This window comes from Medicago truncatula, chromosome 2 (genome assembly GCF_003473485.1).
Source record: "Medicago truncatula cultivar Jemalong A17 chromosome 2, MtrunA17r5.0-ANR, whole genome shotgun sequence".
Classification (NCBI taxonomy): Eukaryota; Viridiplantae; Streptophyta; class Magnoliopsida; order Fabales; family Fabaceae; genus Medicago; species Medicago truncatula.
The window spans coordinates 25,285,949-25,313,242 of record NC_053043.1 but is presented as its reverse complement, the minus strand read 5'-3'; the positions used below and the strand labels follow the sequence as shown (position 1 = coordinate 25,313,242).

The window sequence follows — 27,294 nt, the reverse complement described above, 5'->3', positions numbered from 1 at the left end:
ATCACGTAATCACGTATTCAATCATTATCAACAAGGCATCTTAATCATGACAATGTGACAATGCTCTTAGACTCCCTCCATGCATGTGGTACCAATCGTCATCATAAGTATTAATATACTTTAATCGTGCGGAGGACAAAGCTCCTATAAAACGTGCGGAGGACAAAGCTCCTATTATTCGTGGTGAGGACTAAGCACAATGAGATGCTATGCATGGACACTTATGAACAAAAACATCGTAATCAACATATCAACATGCATCCAATAATTTGGAGCTAACTTCATCATAAACTTATGCACTTAGTTAAATAACGGAAGCAGCATAAACAGGTCACATAAACAAAATGATATCATTATATCAATAGCTTATAAATATCAGGAATATCAACCTTCATATCTTGCATGAATATACAATACATTAGTTCATGTCCATTTAATATCAACATAACTTAAACAACTCTACAGACTGCATTAAACGTCATCATTAGGTCTTAATACCAACCAGGGGTTCGCTCTTGATCAACACGTGCGACACAGATCGCACAAACACTCAAGCAAGTACATTCTGGTTGTACTCGCGAGGCGAGAGTTCTTACTCGCCATGGCGAGTACCACTCATCTCCAAAACTAATGTTGTTCTGGGTTCCCTCTGATCCTACATTCATTCCTAATCAATACTAGGTATGTTCAGACACTCTATGGCATCCAAGGTCCAACTAAAAATGTCGAAACACAAAATATGACATGCACTCTGCCTAAGCTCGCGAGGCGAGGAAGGGTTGCTCGCCATGGCGAGTTGCACCAATCAACTCGCGAGGCGAAGGGAAAGGGCTCGCGTGGCGAGCGATGAAGTTCATCACTCGCGAGGCGAGGATCATCACTCGCCGTGGCGAGCGATGAACAGAAGCACGGGCAGACTAGGTTTTTTCTCAAAAATCCAACACACAACATGGTTCAAAGCCTAATTTTGATTCCATAATCCATCCTAAACATGTTCTAAGGTTAAAGGACGGTTTCTACATCAATCTAAACCAGTTTTACCGTTTGATCATCAATTTTTAGGGTTTTGACCTAATTCCAAAACTTTTCTAAATCGATCCTAACTTTGTCAATTAATCATCAGAATTACAACAATCAATGCTATTGAATCATTAGTCTCACCCTTACCTTGTTTGAATAAAATCGCAGCACTCTAGGTCTCTTGCTCCTCTCTAAGCTTTTGTCCCTTTTTCCAAAAGTTTTCACGTACAATAGTTTTCTAAAGATATTAGGTCTTCCCTATTTATACCTCTTTCTAATAACTTATCTTATCTCACTTTCTGCCCCAAAACTATCTAAAATATCAAAACAGCCCTCAACTAAATATTTTATATTATTTTCAAATCTTTATTTTATTTAACAATAAAATAATTCTCCTATTCTTATCAAATCTTCCAAAGCTCATAACTTAACACGTCATCAATCAAATCATCATAAATCATCAAGACATACCAAAATCATGCATATATTATATAAATATAATATAATCACCTAAACTCGATCAAATAAACGATTAAACGAAAGTGGGCGTTACAGCAAGAGGAAAAGGGTTAGAGAGAAGAGAAACTTGAAAAATCAAGGATTGGAAGAGAGCTAGGAGCTAAATTGAAGCCTAAGCTAGGGAGATTAATCTAACTAAGGTAACGGGGTTAGAATTCATCATAATCTTTTTAGTGTAATTTTCAATTATTGTATGAAAAAGTGATTAATTTGATAATTGATTAATTGTTCATAGATGTTAAATTCGTGCTCCAACTATGAGGATATGTTTGTATGCATGAAATTGATGATACTTGAATCGTTGTTGTGAATTTGTATGTTCAAAGTGTGTATAAGTGCTAACTTGTGAGTTATGCTCAATTGAGTGGATTTTGCTATATTATTATTGAATTATGATGTAGTCCATGTTCAAGTGATGTTGTTGTTGATGATTCATGACTTGGGTGTTCATAAATCATGAATTGATGATGAGAAATAAGCTGTTGTTGTTGGTTTGGTGAAAATGGGTTGATTTGTTGAATTATGTTCAAATGTCAATTGTTGTTATGTTTGATGTGTTCTTGAGAGCCATTTTCAGTACTATGACCTATAAACAAACTTTGGAAACATGTTTGGACATTGAGAGATCAAAATTGGGTATTTTGGGTGAAAAAAGGGAGGAACCTGTAACGCTCTAATCGTTATTTAATTATTTTTGATTATGTGGAGTCTTATATATGATTTTTGGTGATTTATGTGGTGTGTTTATTTTATTATATGGTTTATTTTATTAATAATTAGAATAAGTGGGAAAGATAATTAATTAGAGTTTTGGGGGTTATGTTATGATTAATGGAATTAAGGGGGAGTTAATTGATAATTAGGAGAGTTACATTTTGGGAGTTAAAGAAAGGAAAAACCAGAGAAACTGTTTTACGTAGAAACAAGAATTTTGGGAGAAAAGGGAGAGAAGAGCAAGTAGAGCCAAAGATCAATTTTGCTGTGCATTCCTTCTGCAAAACTAAGGTAAGGGTGAGGTTTACCGCAATTGTATAGGTTCTGAATTCTGATTTTGTTTTTAACAGGTTTTAAGAGAGAATTGGGAGAAGTTAGGTTTTGTTGAATTAATGGGTTTTGAGAGTAGGGATTGTTATATTGATGTTAGAAATGGGTTCTGAGTGCATATAACCTTTCATTGTATATCTGTAAATTGATTTGGGGAGTGAATTGGAGGAAAATGAGATTTTTGGGAAAAACCTGCATTCTGCCCGTACAGAAGTTCATCGCTCGCCTCGCGAGTAGCCTTTGCTCACCAAGGCGAGTGAGCAACTTCATGGCTCGCCTCGCGAGTGAGACAACTCGCCATGGCGAGTACCTGTGAGGAAAACTGGATTTTTGAAGTGTTGTGATAATCCGTATTTTGGGTAGTTTTATGTACCTAGATGATTTTAGAGAGGACTGGAGCAATTTTTAGATTAAAAAGATGAATAGGGAGCTAAGAATTGATGATTTATTGAGGAAAAATGTCAAAACTCCCGAGAGCACTATATTTTCATTCGCCTCGAGTTCGCCTCGAATTCGCCATGGCGAGTGTCCTGTTCCTGAGCTCGCCATAGCGAGCAGATGTGCTCGCGAGGCGAGTTGCCCAGTATTTGTTGGATTGATTTCTGTTGTTGATGGTTGATTTATCTTGTTGATTAAGCATGGCTTTATGTTGGTGTATTTTTCTGGATGTTCTAAATTGGTTGTAATGAATGGATGTTGGCTGGATGTATGCTTTTATTTAATTAAGTTATACATGAATGTTGTAAATTGGAGTGGTGAGTCATATACATATATATGCATAGGTTAGGTTGTATGTAGATTGTAACACCCCGTTTTCCCAATATGAAATTTCTAAACATTTATCAGAGTAAACAACATAAATGAACGGGATATCACATTATAACATGATTCCAAAATCAGTTAAATAACAATTTAACCAAAAAAAACTCAAACATTGCAGCGGAAATTATTTCATAATCCATAAAACGTTTTGGCACGCAGGCCCCATCAATATAATCTCAAGAGTTAGTTCAATATCACAAATAGCATATTATTCACGTAAATAGAACGAAGCATGCATAACATATAGCCCCATCCCGTTACGTATCAAAGCGACCTAGACGACACAGTGAAGCCGGAGGAACCGTTTGTTGTTTACTGTGATGCGTCTAAGCTGGGCTTAGGAGGTGTTCTGATGCAAGATGGCAAGGTGGTAGCATATGCTTCTAGGCAGTTAAGAGTTCATGAAAAGAATTATCCTACACATGACTTGGAGTTGGCTGCGGTGGTGTTATTTTGAAAATCTGGCGAACAAGTTTTACTCTTTCAAACTTGGGATTTTCCGTTTTGGGTTGAAACTTGTATATTTTGGAAATTTTGGATTTTGTCGAAAATGAACTTTTATGAACTAAATGAGAATACAAGTTAAACCTACAACTCATATAGACTTAGGTAAGGCTTGTAATGTTAGTCAAACATCTTAATCTTGAAAATTGTGTATTTCGGGTGGGAATGTGAAAAGTGTTTGGGTTTTCTCATACGGACTTAAGCTATTCTTTGAACTAATGTCTAATAGTTTGTAAGTGGCTTAAGCTCATTACTACTTGATTGATTAAGAATGTTTTGTTAGTTTTCAAACTTTATATTGTTGCCTTACTTTGAGAAATTATCGATGTTGGCCGTTTGCCACATGGTATGGATAATTGTCGGAAATGATTCTTTTAAGCCAATTGTCTTATGATCTTTCGTGACTAACCTATATGACTAAGTAGAGATGTGTGAATGAATTGTTATGTGTTGGATATGATATTTATCATAAGATGTTGTATGTTTTCTTACCTGGAATATGAGAAATGATTGGAGTGATGAAACTATATGATGTTGAATGATTTGAATGAGGTTGATGATTATTGATGATTGTTGATGATTATTGATGATTAAGTGTTGATGACTCTTATTTGATGTATGACTTGAATGTTTAATTAATAGAATGATGATTTGAGATTGAGTTTTTTTTTTCTTTCTGTCCAGTGTCATCCTTTTGCTCATACATGTTTTTGTTGAGATGATTTACTTGTAATTGAATGGCTTCTTTATGCATATATGACTTACTAGAGAAGCTCTAAGAGATAATTTTGTCCTTGCAAATTGCCATTGTTGAAAATTGATATCATTTGATAAATTTTGTGTAAAAACAAAATTCATTTGATAAATTTAACCACAATTTTTTATTACTGTATAACTTATTGGTGACTATTTTAGTCAGTAGGACCCGTGCGGCGCACGGGTCATCGATCTAGTCGTTAGAAACAGTGGTGGAGCCACGTGAGGACAGGGTATGGCCATGGCCTACCCAGTATTTCTGTGAAATTATCATAATACCCTTGTCATAATTTTAATATTACAACCATTCCATTCACTCCCTCTCCCACTCTGCCACTCTCATATCATTCGTATTTTTTCTTAGGGAGAGAAAAGGAATCGATCTTTTCTCCTCATCTCACCTAGTCACGGTGGCAGCAATCACTCACCTTCATCCACCAGCCATCAGCCGCAACCGACGAACTCTCCTGCGAACTCAAAGCCTCCATCGGCCATCAGCAATTTCAATTTTCCCTTAACCCTAATCAAAATAAAAGGGGATTTTTGATTTTTGACTTTTGTTAATAATACTGCTTAAATGCATAATTGGAATTAGAGCTAGCTTTAGATTATTGAGGAACTAATCTATTCATGGTTGGAATTAAGAGCTAGCTTTAGAGTTTAGAATATGGAGGAACTTAAATCATATAATATCATAGTTAGCTTTATAATATTCACGATTGGAATTAAATCTGGTAACTTATTGAGTAAAACAATACATTTAAAAAGTGCATAATTGGATTTTCAAAGATTATATGGTATATAGAACCTAATGTGATTACTATGCATGATCTCTTGTCATGATTCTGTAAATACAATTGGGACACTACTAGGACATTAGGGATAGAAGCAAGCAGGGAACAATATGACAGGAGGGATAAAAGACCTCAGTTCTGCATGTTGTGGAATGTTCAATATGACAGGGAACAAGTCATGAATGAATGCCAATGTGTATAGTGTCTAATAGTGTAAGTGGGCAATTGGCAATGAAAATTATCAAGTCCAAGTTGAGAAACAAGATGGGCTCTGGGTATCTAGCAGATTACTCTTCATACCAAATTACTCTTTGTATCATGTAAAATCATAAAATATGGATAAATGAACAATTTTAAGGCAAATGCCATATTCTTATATGCCAGTAATATCTACGTTTCAGATCAGTTTACTTTTAAGTATATTACCAAATCTGTGTTTTACTGTAATAATCTATTTCTGTATAACAAAATTTTCCGAAAAAAGGTAATTCAACCCGTGCAAAGCACGGGTTTATAACTAGTTTTAGTAAAAAAAATATATGTATGTTTCTTAACTCTTAAACAATTGAGTATTCCTCCAAACTTTGGTTTAACTAAACATGATCAAAATAGGTTCAACTAAACATTATCAAACATGCATGTAGAAACATATTAATCAGTTTCACTACACTTACACTATAAAATGAGGGAAATATTATACTTTTTGAAATTAAGGAGTAAAATATGATGATTTTTTATAAACATTAGAATTTAGTACAATCCAAATAATTAACTACACAAAAAGAATTGATTTTGAAAAAAGAGAAAATTAGATGAGATATAGGGGCTTGAGGATTAAATTTGGGATTTAAGGATTTTAGATTTAATTTGGGGATATTGATTTTCAATTTAGGGACCAAAATAATTATTTTATACTCATATATGTCACCTCATCGGTTAACAAAAGTATTTAAAATGATAACGAAAATGCTTACTTTGTATTGCAGAGTCACGACGACCAAAGTAATTAACGCCTTTTATGATTTCAGTTGAGACTCAAACAAAAACGCTCACTGATTGGAACCATCACTCTCGTCGCTCTGTGAAATGTGAATCGCAACCAAATCTTCCTTGTGCAACCGATTCGAACCCTCATTTTGGATATTGAATCCACCACTGGTATTCTTCATGTTCATCACTCTCATCTTACTCCAGGTACCAAAATCCCTCGCTCTTCTTCCTTAAACCCTGATTGAATCTTGTCTTTTTCATTTTCACCTTTCGTATTACATTTATTCTCTTAGTTAGTTATTGAAGATAATTAATTTCATTCAAGTTCAGTGTATTTCGTTGCATTTGATTCAGTAGTATATTGTGACTTTGTGTTGATCCACTTACAGCCTATGAAAGTTTGAAAAAATGAATTAATTAAATGTAATCACTTGTGTCTATGTCTGACACGGACACACCTTCCATCAGAAGTGCCGGTGTTATAGAGGTTGTAGCTATTTTTGGAGTGTTTTCTCATTATTCAAACATTAATGTGATCTTTTATAAAGCATAAAGAATGTCTTGCAGATTCTACTAATAATTTGAAGTTACCTTTGGTCTAGCATTTGGGATTTAGATCTTTCAAATGTGAAGTGTAGGTGCACTTTATTTCAGTCTTGAGTAGTAAGATCAAGGGAGTGTCTTCTTATATCAATTAATTATGTAGGTACTTGTAAACTACTGAGCTTATCGTTCCAATAAACTTTTTAAGTTAATACTTCATAGTTGATAGTTTATGTTGGTTTGTTTGTTTATCTTCTATATCCAGAGTACCGATTCATGTCTTAGTTATTTACGACTCTGCCATTCGATTCATGCCACTAGCTCTAGCTTCTTTCAATCATGGATGATTGCATTGTCAATTAAAATTTCATAGTTATGAAACATATACTGATGTTGATGCATTTTTGTCATGCATGTGTTTGCTTTATGTCTAATGAATTGGTAAGAACTTTTTTTCTTCTAACTTTTGAATCACTATGGTATACTATTCTGTCAACATCCTTTTTCAAAGAGTTTGTGAGAACTTAGAACCCTGTATTCCCTTTCTTTGAAATGTAAAGTATAGTATGTAGTTTATGTCTGCCCACATTTAGAGTTCCATTTCTGTTTGTTCAACATTTTGTGGATTCAATGTTATATGCATGTGAAATTGTCACAATTCATGTTATGCTACCCAAGGTTTTTAAAATAGGATGCTGCGGCGATGATTGTGGTCATGTAAGGATTTTTATGTTTATGAGGCAACATTACGGCTTAAATTGTGGCCACATCAGCCGTATTAGACTTCAGTTTTCCTTAACATATCAAGGAATGTTGCTGCTACCTCTTTCATTTAAATTTGTCTTGGATTGATGAACTGTTTTGTTGCGATCATGTTTGTGATTAAGGTTTAGAGTGATATGTGCTATTGTGATCAAATTTTTGTTGCTGCTACCTCTTTCATTTAAATTTGTCTTGGATTTGATGAACTGTTTTGTTGCGATCATGTTTGTGATTAAGGTTTAGAGTGATATGTGCTATTGTGATCAAATTTTTGTGTATTCATTTAAGTGAGTATTTTTGTGCTTTTTAGGAGAGAAATCAGTAAAGGAAGAAGCACCGGAGACCTTGAAAGCTATGCGGTCTGCTTCAATAGAGACTGCTAAGGGTCCACCATCACCGTTCAAGCCACTCAAAATTAAGGATAATGGTATATGGATGTGGATGTAACTGGGGAATGGATATTTAAAATCCAAACTCACTGCATCAAATCAAGTTACATTTTGAAATTTTGAAATAGATTGGTTATATGGACAATCCAACCTTGAGCAATCCTAATCAAGACTTCGTCCAACTTTATTCCCATAAAAAAACAAAATTCTCAATTCATTCATAAACAAAAAAACCGCACTTCAATTACCCAAATGACAATTCAAGTTCAAGTAGCCAAACTCCTACACCAACCTCTAAAACCAAATCCAAAAAAATTTCCCGTAACCCTCTTCTTCTCCACTTCTTCATCTGAACAAGAAACTCTCATAACCACCGCTGTCTCCATCCTCACAAACCACCGTTCGAAATCCCGTTGGAACACACTCCACACCCTCTACCCAAACACCCTCCCCTCCACCGATTTCTCCCAAATTACACTCCACCTCAAAAACAAACCCCACCTCGCTCTTCACTTTTATCAATGGACACAATCCAAATCCCTCTGTCACCACAACCTCTCCTCTTACTCCACCATCATCCACATCCTCGCACGTGCCCGTCTCCACTCACACGCTTACAACGCCATCAAAACCGCCCTTATCAACGACGATTCATCTTCCACGCCTTTGAAGTTATTCGAGATTCTTGTTAATTCTTATCGTGATTGTGGGTCTGCTCCGTTTGTGTTTGATTTATTGATCGAGGTGTGTTTGGAGTCTAGAAAAATTGAATCTTCAATTGAGATTAGTAGAATGTTGTTATCTCGTGGGATTAGTCCTAAAGTTGCTACATTGAATAATTTGATTTCTAGGGTTTGTAGAAAATTTGGGGTGGATGTTGGGTTTGAGATTTATCGTGAGTTTTTTCGGTTGGATAAGGAAAAAAATGAAATTTCGAAAAGGGGTTATGGGTTTAGAGGTTTTAGAGTTGTTAAACCTAATGTACATAGTTTTAATACATTGATGTTATGTTGTTATCAAAGTGGCTTGGTTGAGAAAGTTGAGGAAATTTGGAATGAAATGAGTGAAATGGGTTGTGATCCTAATGCTTACAGTTATAGTTTACTGATTGCTGCGTTTTGTGATGGAGGGAGAATGGAAGATTGTGAGAAGATGTGGGAAAAAATGAGGAAGAAAGAAATTGAGGCTGATGTGGTTAGTTATAATACTATAATTGGTGGGTTTTGTAAGATTGGTGATGTTGGAAGAGCTGAAGAGTTTTATAGAGAAATGGGATTGGTTGGTATTGATGCAACTGTTTCAACTTATGAGCATCTTGTTAAGGGGTATTGTGGTATTGAGGATGTTGAATCAGCTGTTCTTGTTTACAAGGATATGCTTAGGAAGGATTTCAGACCTGATGCGTCGACGCTTGATATGGTGGTTAGGTTACTTTGTGATAAGGGTAGGGTTGAGGAAGCTATGAAGTTTTTGAGGAGTGGAGTTGGTAAGTTTGATTTGGTTCCAAAGGAGAAGAGCTATGAGGCCTTGATTAAGGGGTTTTGTTTTGAGGGGAGGATGGATGAGGCATTGAAGCTTCAGGCAGAGATGGTAGGAAAAGGGTTTCAATTGAATTCGGAAATATATGAAGTTTTTATTGATGGGTATGTTAGACAAGGGAGTGAGGAAATGGCAGAAGCTTTGAGGAAAGAAATGCTGCAAACTCAGATGCATAGCTAATACAATGATGATTTCTTTTTGCCATCTTATGGTGAAAATAATTGACATTACTGAAAATTCTGAAAACTATACACATCTGTTTTTTTCCTCGGACTCTATTCAGAATAGCAGATTGAACATGAGTCTGGTATGCTTTTTATCATACTCTGCTCTTGGTGTACTTGATGCAGTTAATTGCTTGTGCTATATAACATTGCTGAAAATGCGGGTTAAGTTGTTATCACTGCAACTATCTCATGCTGGCAGCAGACTGAGTTCCATGAATTTTTATGCAGAGTTCTGGTTGAATTATTATTGGACCTGCTGAGATTGTTTGCAACTATCTCATGGAGAATTTAAAAGATGAGGAATAGGAAGTTGTGGTAAGGTGTGTAAGAAACTACAGACCAGATTGTACGGTGTGCGAGAACCAGTATATGCAGTCTTGGCTGTATGTAAATTCTGTGCAGACAACTAATGCGACCAGAGCAGGTTCAGCAGCAAACTTCTGCTGCTGTCATGGTTCCTTGGGAACCTCCAAGTTAAGGCTATGTCAAATGCAACATGGATGCGGCACTATTTAAGGAATATAACTGTGTAGGGGCTGGTTTCCGCGTCTAAGATGAGACTATGCAGGCACATTTGTAGTGACACAATCAGACTGTTGTGAAGCGGACTTTGTCAGATCCAAAGAAATCAACCACCACATCTCAGCTGTAACTTCTTCTGAGATCGAGGTGGCGGCTGATTTATCTTCATCCAAGGCTGCTGCTGTTGATATGTGAGTGTTAGTGTGTTAATTACATCAGTATTCTAAGTTTTTTGTCTTTTTTTTTTTTAAAACTCGGTATCCGGTCCAAAAACCGACTAATACGAGAGGACCAATCCCACCGCCCACTTGCGGGGGTCCCGTTTAAAGTCAGAGCAAGCTCTGTATGGACTTAGCCCACCGAAATTGGCACCAGAGGGAATCGAACCTGAGACCTTTGGAGGAGCAAACTACAAGATCCCAAGCCAACCACTAGGCCAACCCCAAATGGGTTCTATGTTTTTTATCTTACCTATGCTATTTGATATGCATGTATATGCATATATTTGAGTTTTATGAATTTGTTTAATCCTACGATTAATGTAGCAATTCTGCAGTTTACGATTTTACCCACCCTTACCAATTAAACGTAAAATCGCGATTTTGACTACCTTGCTTGTAAGATGCTTTGTGATCTTTTCTTTTTTGGTAATCTCATCTAAGACGCGTCAAACACTAAATGTGGCTATGTCTCCCAGCTGGATTTGAACATTGGTTCGCCACATGGGAGTCTAGCCCTTCTGCTATACCCGTCCCAATCTGTCAGTTGCTTTGTGAATTTTTCAATTTCTTTTAAGATGGTTTTTATAATCACAGTACATTATGTTGTTGTTTGGTTTATGTTGTCGGCTTCACTTAATGAGAAAAAGATTTTATTGTTGTTGCTATGGGAAAATATTCAAAACGTGACCGGGATTACGTTTTTGGAATCCTAATTATTGTGTGTGATTTACAGGTTCTGCAACAACAGCAGCGGTACGAAAGAGAAATTGCCTTGGCTGAGATTGAAAACAGTCGCAAAGTGTTAATTAAAAAGCTCAAGGAGTATAAAGGAAAAGATTTGGAAGTGATACATGAAGCTTCCACTTTTGCCAGTGAAACTGTGGAGCCAACCAATGATCTACTACTTCCTCCTTATCCAACCCGCCCTCCCTATTCCATGTCTCTTGACAAGCAATATCTTTCACAGATCCCTTCTGTCAATAAGTCCGGTTGCAATGGATTAATCACACTTGATAACGTAATCGATGCTAAAAAGAATCCAAATGAAAAAGAGCAAAATCATGTTGAAGATGGGGCTAAAAATTCAAGAAAAGGTTTACGATTTTTTATAACTTCTGCAGCAAAAGCAGTGGTCACAGTTATTGGTGTGGTATCAATATTGAGTATGTCAGGATTTGGTCCTAATTTGCTGAAGAATCGTTGGAATGTACAACGCAGGCATCACAGACTAGAAAATGAGAATGGGAGATCTACCAGTGAAAATAAGGGTGATGGACAGTGTCCACCTGGTAGAGTTTTGGTGCTGGAAAATGGCGAGGCTCGATGTCTTGTGAAAGAGAGAGTTGAAATTCCATTTTCAGCTGTTGCTGCAACACCTGATATAAACTATGGATGTGGTTAAGAACTATATCATTTCACTCCTTTGCCCTTTATTTTATGTTTTAAATTTTGTTGATATGTTATTAAAAAAACTATATCGGTGGTTGATTTTATTGTAGCAGCTGAGTGATTGGCATGATTAATGGTCGATATTTAGGTAAGTGATGTAGCTGATAGTTTATTTTTGAAATATGGGAGAAAATTTCATCTGAGATTCGCTTGAATGCATGCATTGCTTAGTAGTCAAAATCAAATGTCTTACGTTCATACGAGTAAGCAAATATGTGACCTTCTCTGTTGTCTATGACCTCCCTCTCTTTGCACATTCTTTCTCATGATTGTAACTGCACGCAATTCAGGTCCCTAAAATACTACCTATCATTCAGTTAGTTTACATATTTGAGAGAAAGCAAAAATGAGAAGAGAAAATTTGAGTGAAGATAAGTTTTTAAAAATTTTACTTTTTTCTACGTGAAGAAATCAATGTTAAAGTATGATACGATTAATCTATTCTTTCTCTTAACTTATCCATCAAATAGATCTTCAATCCAAGTAATTTAATTTATCGTTATATTTATATATTGTGAATATTAAAAGTTTTTTTTTTTTTAGAAAGAAAGCAAATTAATTGTTTTTCTTAAAAAAAAAAAAAAAAAAATTCTTGGAAAAATCATAGCCTGACAAATTTCCAATTAAATAATTCGTCCGGATTGACACGAAAGGGCAAACATCATCTTAAATTTTAAACAATGAATCTCACTATAAAAACCGTAACAAAGCAAACTACAACATCAACTATTTCATCATCCTTTGCCACTACCACCACAATTTAATAAACAAATATTACACTACCTTATAACACATAGGCTTAATTACTCTTTTGATCCCTTAACTTATTTTTTGGTTTCGTTTTGGTTCCTTAACTATTAAAAGTTTTGTTTCGGTCCCATAACTTATTTTTTGGTTTTATTTTGGTCCCTTAACTATTAAAATTTTCGTTTTGGTCCTTTAACTTACTTTTTGGTTTCGTTTTGGTCCCTTAACTTATTTTTTGGTTTCATTTTGGTCCCTTAACTCTAATACATTCATCCTAACATAAAGGACCAAAGTGGTTGACAGAGGATGAGTTAAGGGACCAAAACAAAACCAAAAAGTAAGTTAAAGGACCAAAACGAAACTTTTAATAGTTAAGGGACCAAAACGAAACCAAAAAGTAAGTTAAGGGACCAAAACGAAACTTTTAATAGTTAAGGTACCAAAACGAAACCAAAAAATAAGTTAAGGGACCAAAAGAGTAATTAAGCCTAACACATAACATGGAAGAGAACAAGAAAACTATGGAGAAAAGTGTTGGTTTCACAGAAGAGCAAGATGCTCTAGTGGTAAAATCATGGAATGCAATGAAGAAAAATTCTGGGGACCTGAGTCTCAAGTTTTTCAAGAAGTAAGGCATTTCATTTCAGTAATTAATCCATTTTTCAACTCTTCTGTTAATTATATTAATTAATTTTCAGCTGGTAAGTTAACTAGACATGTTTTTGACCAATTGAGTAGTATCACTCGTGATTTATTTAATTCTGACTTGTTAGAATACTGGAGATTGCTCCACCAGCTAAACAAATGTTTTCATTCTTAAAAGATTCAAATGTCCCTTTGGAACATAATCCTAAGCTCAAGCCACATGCTATGTCTGTCTTTCTCATGGTAAGCTTAAAAATTAACACCATATAATTAGTATAATTGAGGTTTAGACAATGATCTTGTGACTTAAATTAGAAATTAAAATAAGTTTCTAGTTACTAATATGATACTCATTTTCAATATACTACTACAGCATAAATGAATTACATGTTGTGTCTCTTATCTATGGTATCAATTTATTGTGCTTTGGTTATTGTTTAGACATGTGAGTCAGCAGTTCAACTGCGCAAGGCTGGAAAAGTCACAGTCAGAGAATCAAATTTGAAGAAATTAGGTGCCACTCATTTCAAAACTGGTGTACAAGATGAACATTTTGAGGTAATAACATGCAACCTTTCAATATTACTTACTAGTATGATTTGATTAAAAAAAGAGTAGTAATGTTCTCTTGTAGAAGACTAATGTAATGTATGATTTAATTTTAGGGTTAATTATGTTTAAGATCCCTACAAATAAGAGAGCTTCCAATATTGGTCCCTATATAAATTTTATTAAATTTTTCATCCCCAACGTTTTTTTCCATTTTTAATAAAATTTAAATAGGGACCAATGTTAGAAACTTGCTTATTTGTAGGGACCTTAAACATAATTAACCCTTAATTTTATTTCATTTTTGTTAAGGTAACAAAACAAGCTCTTTTGGAGACAATAGAAGAAGCAATACCAGAAATGTGGTATCCAGCTATGAAAAATGCATGGGCAGAAGCTCATGATCGGCTGGCCAATGCCATCAAAGCTGAAATGAAAGAAGCTCATGATCAACTGGACAGTGCCAATTTGATAAGTAATTTTAAATTTTAAATATAATTGAATTTCCTAATTCATTTTCCTGCAACTTAATTGATAAGGGAGAGCGTGTGTGGGAGCAACAACGTACCAATGATTCATGAGTATCATCTTCAATTTCTTTTAAGGCATTCAGAATATAAGTCCATCTCTAATATATCCAACTTTTATAATAGACGATGTTAGACTAGCCACTCACACTTACTTCAACAATCTCTCTCAATTGTATTTTCCCATATCCTACACTTGCATTGTCGTTAAAAACACCGGAACACACCTCTTGACTACAATGTCAAGAAAACTTACAAAGATTGAATCAGGGCTCTGATATCATTTATTGGAGAGTCTGTAGAAGCGTTGAGAGCAACAACAAACCAATGATTCATATCCACCAAAAGATTATACGCCTCATCTCCAACAAAACCATAAAATATTATTTAATAGATCACGAGCAATTCTTGTGTGGTCACAATACTTTGGACACAAGATTTTGACACTAAAAAAAATGAAAAAAAGTAGAAAAAGAAAAGAGTTAAATAATATATGTTTTTCAAATAATGTAATATGTATTTTTATGTATATGTGATCAAATCTTGTGCCCAAAATTTTGTATATTTTCCTATAGATCACATCTCTCATATATCAACTATTTAACTCATTCATTGTCATAGTCAATTTAGAACTAACTAATCACACTTGAACCAAAATATATGGTAGTGTATGTAAAATTTGAAGAAATATAATACTCCTAATTTGGTGGAAAAAGCACAAGCTGACAAATTGCAGAATAACTCCCCAATGGCATGAAGGGCCAACTCCATCTTTAATCAATGAATGAATCTCACTATATACCATAAAACCTGTACCATAGCACAAGCTACAAAATTAACAATTTCTTAATTATCCACTGTCACTATTATTCTTAATCAGCAGTTAACATGGAAGAGAACACAGGCAGTTGTTTCACCGAGGAACAAGAAGCTCTAGTGGTGAAGTCATGGAATGCAATCAAGAACAACTCAGAAGATCTGAGTCTCAAGTTTTTCAAGAGGTAAGTCATTAGTATTAACTTTTTCAACTCTTGGTTTGTTTCCTGAAAAAAAATTCATTTAGGCTTGTATTATATACACTATTATTTAACACAACATTATTTTTGAACAATTGATTATGACATGTTAGAATTTTTGAGATTGCTCCACCAGCTAAGCAACTATTCTCATTCTTAAGAGATTCAAATGTTCCTTTGGAGCAAAATCCTAAGCTCAAGCCTCATGCCATGTCTGTCTTTCTCATGGTAACCTTGCTTAACACTTAGCATCCATTAATTTATTGATTAATTACAATTAATTAGGCTCTAAGCTATTTGTGTCTCTTAAATTGTTATAGACATGTGAATCAGCAGTTCAACTGAGGAAGGCTGGCAAAGTAACTGTTAGTGAATCAAACTTGAAGAAGTTAGGTGCCACTCATTTTAAATCTGGTGTAAAAGATGAGCATTTTGAGGTAATACTAACATACTACTACTAATTAAACTTTCATTATTTTATTTTGTCAAAAAAAAAAAAACTTTCATATATATTGTTGGTCACTGAGAAATAAACAATGCTTTGTGTCATCTGATATTTTGTTCAATCAATTTTTATATTATTAAACTTAGACATCAATAAATTATGGCATGACCTAGAATTTTTTAAATGAATGAGTGTTGAAAACAATATAACAAAGGAGAAAACAATGTGTGTGTATGGAATCATGATGGCGACATAGTGATTTTGTCAAACTCACCACGAACCCGGACATATATAATATGAGTTTAATCTTTTAATATTGTGAGTGTTATTCCTTAACCAGTGCGGGAAACTCGTTAACATTTTTCTTTGTTTTGAATTAAGGAGTATAGAGACCGTACTACTTTTCTAGAAGACAAATTAATGTATACTAGTTTTTTTTTCTTTGTATTGTTTTGTTGTTATGTAAGGTAACAAAGCAAGTCCTTTTGGAGACCATAAAAGAAGCATTACCTGAAATGTGGTCACCAGCTATGGAAAATGCATGGGGAGAAGCTCATGATCAACTCGCCAATGCCATCAAAGCTGAAATGAAAAAAGCTGATCATGATCATCAGGCCAATGTTGAAGACAAACCCTCCTCTTAATTAGACTATGTTTCTATCTAATTATTTCCTTTCCTCTCAACTTCAATAAGTTTGTTTGGGTCTGCGTTTTCTTTTGTATCAATGAAATATGATTTATAGATGTTGCTATTAGGGTTTCCTGAATAATGTAAAATTCAAACCATTGTAGAATTTATTTATATTTATTTTTTCATTTTATTATAGGCATGTGAAATTTTGTCCATTTATTTTGATCACTTCTGGATTGGAAATTTAGAACCTCCTGCATTTTTTTTCTTCAATTAGTCTACACATTTTAAATGTCGAAAAGTGGAGTGTCTGAGTTTGAACTCCAGTCCCTGCATATAATATGCAATATCTCTTTCAACTGAACTAAGATCAGATTAATTAAAAACATGTTATTGGTGTTATTATTATAATAAAAAGTTTGGTTTAATCCCTCTTTTATACCACAAAAAAAAAAAGTTTGGTTAACAAATGCAGAGAATCCGTAATTGTATCAATGAGATTAGGATAATATTTCGTGCACTAATGAAGCATATTAAAAGAGATTAGGATAGCCTATGTTTTTTTTATGCACATACTCTAATAATCAATTTCAATAGTTGGCAAAGAATAACCCACTTGAACCTCTTACTCTGTCAATGAAATTTATAGAACATAAAATTTGTAATCTACTTATCTGAAGATTTTAATTTCATACCAACAGTGTGTATAATAATTAAATTCTTTATCTTCTATTGCAAATAAGAAACTGTGTTTTGCACCTAAAAAAAATAATAAAAATAAAACTTTGTTTTGCTCTAAACACACGTGTTGTTATGAAACATGACATCCATAAATAAAGTCAAGAGAAAGTTAGAAAACTCGTGTATTAATAGGAAGATAACCTTCTAATGAGGTGATTACATGTGTATATCTTCTATACTTATCATCATATTATTTAGGCTTAATTGATTTGACGGTCCCTTAACTTATTTCTTTTATTCAATTTGGTCCCATAAGTTTTAACATTCTCAAACACGTCCCTTAACTTATTTCTTTTATTCAATTACGGAGGTCTATCAGATTTTATAGTGTATCACCAACATCTAATTTATTTACTTTCTTCTTCTTCTTCCCTCATCTTCATCTACATTCATCCTTCATCAATATTCATCAATAAAACCCAGGAAAAAAAAATTAAGCCAATAAGTACCGCGAAGAACAACACACATAGAGCAAGCAGGTTAAAAATCCAAACAGCAACACAAAAAAACAGAAGGAAAAAAAGATCCTTCACCAGCAAACAGCCATGAACAAAATCTTCCTCTTCATAAACAACCTTGAGATCTACAATATTTGGGTGCCCAGATAACTCTTGATAAAGAAAATTGAAGGTTGAATGATGAAGATTGGGTTTGTAAAAAAATTGAAATGTGGGATTTTTGATATATTTGGGTGCACTATGAATTTGCTGAAATTTATTATCTTACGTTTGTGTTTCTTTGTTTTAATTATCACATAGTTAAATGTTGAAATTTTGCTTTGGTTTTAGTTCAGATTGGGATAAATTAGTTTCGAAAGGTAATTTTGGTTTCAACTCAGACTGGTTTATGATATTAGTTCTCGTGTTCTAATTATCTTTGTCGGTGTATTTGTGTTCTGATTATGCAAAATATCATAGTATAGTATGCAGTATTACATATACTACATTAAGTGACCGAGTCTAGGATAAGGCAAATGTTTGTGTGTATGCAACTAAATGGGGATTAATTTGATCATACTACTTATTTGCTTTGAAGATTTTTTTGATATAATTTGGTAAAACATTGTGCTTTGCTACAAATTTGCTAATATGGATTAGCTATACTTTTGCATACTGCATTGTTGTAGTTGTACTCTGAGTTTCAGTATGTTCGTGTTTTAGCATTTGGTTCTATACTTATGCAATTCATAATGTATTTTCATTGTGTTGTGGGCAGCACTTTGTATTACTTATGTTATAGATAGTTCTGACTTCTGACAGATAAGTTTGCATTTTGAAGCATGTGATCAGTTTGTGCTTATTTCTCTTTGGATTTTTAGCAAACTTTTCATCTTTTGCCTTTGTGGTTGTGTTTCTCAATTCGTGTGTTTTGGCCAAAAATCTCTTAAATATAGCAATAGAGGTAGTACCATTTATACCCTATTTATTATGTAAAAAAACCACATTTAATTTATATTCCTTACATTACATTGTTATGGAGACACATCATCACCATCATCATCATGTGGTACTAAACAAAACTAACATACACGTCACAACAAAAGACAAAAGATAGATTCTGTTATGTTCCATGATATTCAAGCCCTAGACATGAGCGCCCCAACAACACCAGCAATGAGAGTCGTAGGATCACCCAAAACCGCTGAAATCACAATCTGCACCGCAAATCCAGCAATCTCACAACACTTTTTTTCACCTTCTTTCCTTTACTTCCTCTACTTCCTCTGCAATTATGTGCAGCGTGTAACGCCCTAACTCTATTAAAGCAATTAAACATGCGAATAATTCATATATTCAAGAGATAGTCGCTACTTTCACCAAATCAAAGAAAAATAAAAAACAAATCAACGGCTAGCATGCATGTATATAAAACCTCATCAGTCGCAGCGGATATAAATCTCATACATCAACATATATGTCATGTGATCTCAAAATGCATAAATATAAAGTCTCCAAGTCCGACACATGGACAAATCTCAAAGTATCAAAATGATCCAACAAAATCTAGAGTTACGACAAAACCCTAGATCAGAGCCACCCTACTCTAAGACTCGATAGTGGAGAAAGCTCCCACTATCCATCAAAATCAGGAACTCACCAAGCTACTCGTCCTGCACAACGTCTACTCACCCATACAGGCAAGTAGGCGGTTAAAACCACTGGGGGTGAGTATTACATCATTATAATCCAAATAACAATTATCTTGAATATTTCAATTAACATCATGCATTTGAATAATATTCACACATTGATACTTACATCATATTCCAATATCTCACACCAATAGTCATCAATCATATGAATAATTAACAAGTCACAAATATTCATTCACAATCGCCAATCACAATCATTAATAACAATCATTCACCACATTTCATCACCAATCACATAAGTCACATAAGACTCATGTTATGATATGCACTTATTGACTCATAAATGCATGTGGTACCAAATCTCCAAAAGGTCGTCACCTCCGATGGACAAGTCAACATCATATGTAAGGGTTCACCCCCGCCTTACATAATCTCCGAAGTAAAAGAGCTCAACCCTTTTACAACAACTCGACTATGATGCATGGACATGTATAAGGACTCGATAATGCGACAAAAATCCACAGTTTCAACCTCAATATATAGGACGACACCCAATTATATTGATTATCTCCACAACATTGCATTACCAAGGAAACATGCCCACACACAAATAAATCATAGTATTCATCATCACATAATAACTTGATTATCAACAATCAACAATATCATTCACACAATTTCACTTAACCATATAAACAAGTCACCGTACCAACTTGTAACGAAACGACATAGACAAGTTGAAAACCATTAACCAATCTTAATCAACAATGTATACATGAAATTAAGTAGTCTTCGAATCATCAACATTAACCCAAGCACAACTTAAGTTCATAGGAAAATCCCATTTTCACAACCTTTCACTTCCCAACCTTTCACTTCATTTATACTTTGATTAAGATATTGACCGCCCTTGCAAGCATCACCTAAGTCTATATGAGCTATAGGTTCAACTTGCAAGCCTTATTAGCTTACAAAATTGTTTTTCGATAAAGTTTGGAATTCACAAAATTTCACAAGTTAAGACTCATTTCAAAAATTTCAAGTATATGCGAGCAATCATTGTTCCAGTAGGTTTTGGAGGATTAACAGTGACTAAACATGTTTAAGACATCATTTAAGAAAACTCGGATTGGCCCCCAAAGACCCGGAACAAAAGATCAAAGTGACTGAAACTGGAGCTGTTCGCTTAGGCGACCACATGTTCGCTTAAGCGAACGAGTTCCAGTAGCAACCAGAAATCTTCGCTTACCTGCTCGCTCACAGTTCGCCTAAGCGAACTGAACCCAGAAAAACTATGAATGTTCGCTTACCAGGTCGCTTAAGCGAACCTCTAAGCGAACCTTCACAGGTTTGCAGAAAAAGTTACGGGTTTGGACCCCTTTCCACTCAAAATCCCCCAATTTGATCCCTCATTTCCAAAATGTGTTTTCAGAACATGTTTATAGGTCAATATGACTAAAAAGACTCACAAAGACACAATCAAACTTGAAAACACTTGTCATTTGAGCTAACTCATCATTTTCACCAAAACACCAACACAATTCAAATTTTCATCATCAATCCATGAATATGCAAACCCAAGCAATTATTCATCAATCACAACATCAATTAACATCCATAACATCAATTGAACAAGAATCAAATCTCAAATTAACAACAACTTATCAAAATTCACCAATTGAGCACAATTTTTACAACTTATCATTTTTGCACATTTGAACATGTAATTTCACCAACAATCATACAATTATCATCAATTCATGCATACGAACATATCATTACAGTTGGAGCACGAATTTAGTAACAATTGTTCATCAACCCATTTTCATACAACATGAGAAAATGCTAAAATTGAACATGATTATAATGATAACTAACCCCCTTACCTTAGGCTATAATCAATTCAAACTTGAGCTTCACTTTAGCTCCTAATTCTCCAATCTTCAAAATTTCCCCCTTTGCTAACCCTTGTTCTTCCTTTCACTCACTTACTCTCTTTACTTCTCTCTAACTTTGTGGAATGAAAAGTGAATGAAATATATTTTCTATGACAACCCTAATGTCATCTCCCTTAATGGGCTCAATTCTAGACCCTAATGGGCTTAACCCATTCTAACATAATTATAAAAAGTTTCTCTACACTTAACTGTAATTACTAACGACGGTAAAACATAATCAACGGTCACTAAACGGTAAAAACTAATCACTACACTAGTAACTTAGTAAAATAAGGGTTCTCACTAAATATTAAAATACTTCTCACCAAAATTACCATTTTACCCTTACCCGCCAAATGACCAAAATACCCTTCTAATACGGTAATCTATGAAAACGTACCCAATGACAATTAAATACACGCAAGCACACATAATCACATGATAATTAATTAAAAAAATAAATCAAGCGAAAAATCGGGCTGTTACACAGCGTACAATGTATTCTGTAAACTAGGAATAATGGCCTCAAGTTTCCTGCTACTTCCTTTACCATGTCCCATATATAAGTTGTACCAATTTTCCACCAGCATTTCCCTCACACAAGCCACATGTAAATTGTAACTCTTACAGTTCGATCTATAACTCCAGCTACGTGCTTTTCTCCCACAACGGTGACATGGTTGTAACACCCCGTCGTCCCAACATAAAAATTTCATAAATTAATCAGAGTAAAACACCTTAAACGGAATGTTACACTTCTTTTTCTCAAAAATCACAAATGGAATAATTAGATAATTATCCTTCAAATTTCAACAACGTAATAATTAAAACTTTGCAGCGGAATTAATTTAACGACAATAAAAGCTTCAACAACATGTTCCAAAATTGATACATAAAGGAATGATAAACTTAGCAACAATTTCCCATCCCGTTACGTATCAGAGCCCTAAGACACTTGAGCCACCACTCCTACTAGACTTTAACACCTGCAAGTTACCCATACGAAGGACAACATTTTCAAGCAGAAGGGGTGAGATTCACAATCAATAATAATAATATATAATTCATCAAATGCATCTAACAACTTAAACTCCATCAATTAGTAATAATAATTCTTTTAACGACTCCTAAACAATATCATGTACTCATCATATCAACAGTCATAACTCGATATCATAAACAATCATCATAACAGCATCATTCAACTTCATAATCAACATCTTAATCATAATCATATAACATCATACTCATAATTCGTATACAACATGACAACTTTATAATCAATGACATAAACAACGTAACAACATCATATTCATAGTTCATATACACATAACAACATCATTAATTCGTATTAACATTCTCCACTAAGCACCTTATTAACAACTCATGAATAGGGGACAACTTAGCAACTATACGTAACATCATTATTTCATAATAATAATTATTCATCAAACATTCCATTAGCAATTCATGAATAAAAGACAACTTATCAACGTAACATAACCATCATCAAGTACATTTAACAACTCATAGATAACATCACATAATCATCATCACAACATTCATAATCATCATAATGTAACATTTAACAACTCATAGATAACATCACATAATCATCATCACAACATTCATAATCATCATCATGTAACATCATAACAACCTCATATTCAACACCATAAACAGTCATCATAACATCGTAATCAATATCATAAACATCTTCTCATAATATTATAAACGACACAACATAATCATCATATCATAACAATATAAACAACTACATATATTTTACAATAATGTTCTTACTCCTTTAACTTTAGTAACAGTTACTAATTCAACCAACAACGACGATAACTACAATTATCCAATATATGTATATATTTCATAATGAACAATATCATCAATAATAGATATCTAACTCATCAATTAAATCTAACACCCTGTCATAATAATAATTCATCAATATATAAGTATATCATCATTAACAACATCAACCAAATGATAATTAAAACCAACAACAACGACTCATGCAACAACTCGACACCACCGCTAAGACTCATGCAAGACATGACAACTCCACTAAGACTCCTCAACAAATGCAACTATGCATGTGGTACCATAACAGAGCCGAAGCCCTCTTCGTTATAGAATGGTTAAAGCATTCTTTTATCAGGACATGAGTCCTCATCATAACATCGTTTTGAACAACATAGTGTTCCATCGTTTTTGAACGACAAAGCGTTCCAGGACCGAAGTCCTCATCGTTTTTATGCTTATGCAACTGACTCCACTTGTGTATATCTGCATACAACTCAACGACAAATGCATATGTACTTATATGACTCACACCCTTTAATGCAACTGACTCCACTTGTGTATATCTACATACAACTCAACAACATCAACGACAACCACTACTCATCAATGCATATATGTAAATATGACTTCACCTCGACAATCCAATTAATAATACTTCAACCTTTGAAAAGAATTCAGCAACATGTATAATTTATTTAAATATAAATATACATCACAGTCAACATTAATCCATCATAATTGATCCAACGATTCCAGAAAATACACAATTAATCATCTCCAGATTCACTAAACTCAACAACGGCAACATAGGCAGCACATAAACATCTCAAGATATAACAATGTCAAATGATAATCAATATCAACTTACACATCTTATATAATCCACATAATGCATATACAAATATATCTCATTACTAACAACATCAAATTATATTATATCTGACTCACTCAACATCAACAGTACTATAATCAACCTCCATTCCTACCCCAAGGGTCAACTCACAACATGGGTTAAATACTCTTAAACACCTTAATTGCACTCATATTACTTCTAGTTTTGAGCCTTGGAATTATCCCATCAGTTTTGGATTAACTTGGAAAATGTTTTGCTGAATTTTCATAAAATTTCCCTAAGACCTAGTTGGAGTATTTTCATCATAACTCCTAAACCAAAGATCATTTTAGAGTAAAACCAAATCCATTGGAAAGCTAACGAAATTATCTACAACTTTCATGTTTACACCAAAGGCCAATTCAAAACAGAAACGTGTGAAAAAGACACAAGAACACAAAATAAGAAATGCTGTAAAAAGGCACTTCGCTTAAGCGAACGAGTCTTTGCTTAAGCGAACTACTTACAGTAGCTGTTCGCTTACAGCTCGCTTCCGGCTCGCTTAAGCGAACAGTCATCGTTTCTGCATAATTTTTCACGGGTTTAAACCATTTTTCACCCCAAAACTCCCAATTTTGATCTCCCAATGCCCAAACATGTTTCCAAAGATTGTTTATAGGTTCATTATACAATTGGACATCTAAAGGAACATAAAACATGCATCAACAACAACAAATACAGATCATTCCACCATCATACAAATCTTCATCAATTTATCCAATCAATCATAATTTCAATCAATTTATGATCACAACAACAGTATAGATTAAGTTTTCATTCTAAACATTACATTACAACAGAATTAACATGATCAATACCCATTCCCCTCAGAATCATCATCAAACCCTAACCCTCAATTTATTTTCCAAAACTATGCAATTAGGTCAATTTTCAGAAATTATAGATTATGATTATTGAGAGATAGTCTCACCCTTACCTTAATTCAGAAGAAAAATGCACAACGATCAGATTCCCTTGGCTCTACTTGCTCTTCTCTCCCTTGTCCTTGGTTTTTCTCTCCCAAAACTTGTTTTCACGTTAAACAGTTTTCTGACCTTTTCTTTCCTTAACTCCCTAAAACTATAACCTCTCTATTTTCATAAAAACCTCCCTTATTACTATTAATTTCTAATTATTCCCCAACCTCCTAAATAATTCCATTACTCATATTATTCTATTTATATTAAATAAATTATATAAATAAATACTACACACCACAAAATCAACATAAATCATTTAAAATCATATAAATGACTTTAAATCAACTAAAAATAATTAAATAATAATTAGGGCGTTACAATGGTGAACTCACTTTCCTGTAAAGGTAAAGTTTCATTTCCCCGTCGTTAAGAACCATCGGCAGCTTTGCGCAACACGGGTGGAGGTCGAACCCACAGGATTTGCAGTGGTAAACAAACCCGTTCACATCCTTTTCGCATGCGTTGCAGTAATGCGGCGTGTTTCCTGGTGGGATTTGCATGAATTGGAAGGTGCATTTTGTGTAAAATGGATCGAAGAGTGTGGTGGAAGGTATTGCGCAGTGTGTATGAAGGTCGTAGTCGCAGATGCTGCATTTTTAACGTGAATCGATGCCTATTTCTTTGCAGCCATCGCATTTGAATGGAAATTCGTTGTGCTCGAATCTTAGTTTGTGTTTTGGGTGGCTGAAATGTGATATCTCACTGTATTTCATTGTTCTGTTTGTTTGTGTGATATTGCATATGTAATGGTAACTGTTGTTATGTATTTATAATTGGAAGGGGCGTGATTTGGACTTGTGTTGGTTTGAGGGTAATTAAGTAATTTGAAAGTGTAGAAAGTTGTATTATGAGGAAGTTTAGTTTTTGTCTTCGCTTGTTGAGTATGACTCAAGTTTGTTTAGTGTAACATAGCTTGTGGAGCCAAAAGTGCAACCAATATCGCTTAAGGGTAAAATTGTAAGAGATCAAGCATTATCAGTGTAGACTAGTTTTATACGACAATATGATGAATTCTTGTTAGATTAGGTTATAAAACTAGTTTACATCATTTGTGTATTTCATTAAATTCAAATTGTAAACTGAATCGTAGTATTTAAACAAAGTGGGACTTGAGTTACTTTTAGAAAGTTGTGGGTGAGTTACCTACAACCAATTAAAATCAATCATGTGTACTCCACTAACCATATCAAACATAGGATTCTAAAAAAAGTTAGTGGAATGCACATGTTTAATTTTAATCGATTGTTGAGTAACCTATCCAAATTTTTTTTAAGGCAACTTAAAATTTACCTTGAAACAAACTTTGCATTATAGAATTCTAATTCATTGCATAATGGCTTATGGTTGAAGAGATTGGAAAGGAATTATGCCTCATGAGGAGGTGGTGGTGATGGTTGTAAATCATAAGTTCATGAGAATCCCCACGTCAAGAGAAGGTAAAGAGCAAGACACAAGGAATATTGGACCATACCCCTCAAGAGAATATGAACTTCCTTTTACGTGTGTCCCAACATGTTGACCGCTACAACTTTTGTATGATTTTTCATTTTGTACCTGAAATGGAGAATTGGTTTATGCATGTAAATGGAATTAATTAATTAATTTGGACACTTGACTTGAGTATATACAAGAGAATATTGTTAGAACTTCTTGAAGAGATCAATGAACATGAATTTCAAGATAATACTGCAATTTTAGGTATTTGATTGACGAATAGCATCTACCAAGTTGACATGCATTTGAAGTATTTGGCAATATTTTGATGTTTGAATGATGTGGTACAGATAAATTCGGTATTTTATTTGAAAAGATGTTTTCAATACGCAAAGAATAATTGGATGAGAAATGATATTTGTACAACCACTTTGTGACAACTTTTTAACAACTTTCTCTCACATACTCACATTATACTCTTATTCTCTCTCTTCCTTTTACTCTCTCCGTTGTTTTTGACCAATGAAAAGAGAGAAAAGAGAGGTTGTCACAAAAATTGTTTCAAATAGATGTTTAAATATCACTACTCTAATTGGATATACATGTTTAATTACATTCGTTAAGTTTAAAGCTAAGGAAGGTAAATAATCACATGCATTCATCCTCCCTGAAGTCTTTTAAGTTTTGAAACAGACACAATTCAAGGGGATGAATTCCATTTCATAATTAGTAGTTTGAGAAT

General features: G+C 34.0%; 4 protein-coding genes across 5 annotated transcripts; 3 read left to right on the top strand and 1 right to left on the bottom strand.

The window, feature by feature from the left end:
* The first annotated feature begins 8,185 nt into the window (after positions 1-8,185).
* Positions 8,186-11,524, top strand: LOC112416098 (pentatricopeptide repeat-containing protein At2g15980). Of its 2 annotated transcripts, XM_024774735.2 has the most exons (3): positions 8,186-9,989; positions 10,138-10,622; positions 11,386-11,524. In XM_024774735.2, exon 1 carries the CDS (start codon positions 8,396-8,398, stop codon positions 9,860-9,862), a length of 1,467 nt encoding a protein of 488 aa, XP_024630503.2. In that variant the 5' UTR covers positions 8,186-8,395; the 3' UTR covers positions 9,863-9,989; positions 10,138-10,622; positions 11,386-11,524. The 2 variants fall into 2 exon arrangements, with proteins under 2 accessions (XP_024630503.2, XP_024630502.2); XM_024774734.2 differs by having other exon boundaries at positions 8,186-10,622.
* On the top strand, positions 10,319-12,281 carry LOC25479759 (plastid division protein PDV2). The gene is made up of 3 exons (XM_024774733.2): positions 10,319-10,382; positions 10,478-10,614; positions 11,386-12,281. Exons 1-3 carry the CDS (start codon positions 10,319-10,321, stop codon positions 12,052-12,054), a joined length of 870 nt encoding a protein of 289 aa, XP_024630501.1. The 3' UTR covers positions 12,055-12,281.
* A 460-nt stretch (positions 12,282-12,741) lies between these two features.
* On the top strand, positions 12,742-16,876 carry LOC25479760 (uncharacterized). Its single transcript, XM_024774737.2, has 9 exons — positions 12,742-12,894; positions 13,344-13,476; positions 13,622-13,736; positions 13,935-14,051; positions 14,355-14,517; positions 15,453-15,570; positions 15,699-15,813; positions 15,906-16,022; positions 16,498-16,876. The coding sequence occupies exons 2-9, from the start codon at positions 13,349-13,351 to the stop codon at positions 16,672-16,674; spliced, it is 1,050 nt and encodes a 349-aa protein (XP_024630505.2). The 5' UTR covers positions 12,742-12,894; positions 13,344-13,348; the 3' UTR covers positions 16,675-16,876.
* Positions 16,877-18,724: 1,848 nt separating this feature from the next.
* Positions 18,725-25,831, bottom strand: LOC25479762 (uncharacterized). The gene is given in 3 exon segments (XM_013587811.3): positions 18,725-19,125; positions 21,923-22,112; positions 25,443-25,831. Coding segments are annotated over 3 exon segments (726 nt in total). The 3' UTR covers positions 18,725-18,978.
* Positions 25,832-27,294: the final 1,463 nt, after the last annotated feature.

What these genes read in the sequence shown, in the direction of transcription:
- LOC25479760 (XM_024774737.2), top strand. Translation starts at nt 13,349, where the DNA reads ATGGAAGAGAACAAGAAAACTATGGAGAAAAGTGTTGGTTTCACAGAA. An exon ending in AGTCTCAAGTTTTTCAAGAA is followed by an intron (nt 13,477 to 13,621) that starts GTAAGGCATTTC and finishes CTGACTTGTTAG; the next exon opens with AATACTGGAGATTGCTCCAC. An exon ending in GGACAGTGCCAATTTGATAA is followed by an intron (nt 14,518 to 15,452) that starts GTAATTTTAAAT and finishes CTTAATCAGCAG; the next exon opens with TTAACATGGAAGAGAACACA.
- LOC112416098 (XM_024774735.2), top strand. Translation starts at nt 8,396, where the DNA reads ATGACAATTCAAGTTCAAGTAGCCAAACTCCTACACCAACCTCTAAAA.
- LOC25479759 (XM_024774733.2), top strand. Translation starts at nt 10,319, where the DNA reads ATGCGACCAGAGCAGGTTCAGCAGCAAACTTCTGCTGCTGTCATGGTT. An exon ending in GGTTCCTTGGGAACCTCCAA is followed by an intron (nt 10,383 to 10,477) that starts GTTAAGGCTATG and finishes GAGACTATGCAG; the next exon opens with GCACATTTGTAGTGACACAA. An exon ending in CTTCATCCAAGGCTGCTGCT is followed by an intron (nt 10,615 to 11,385) that starts GTTGATATGTGA and finishes TGTGATTTACAG; the next exon opens with GTTCTGCAACAACAGCAGCG.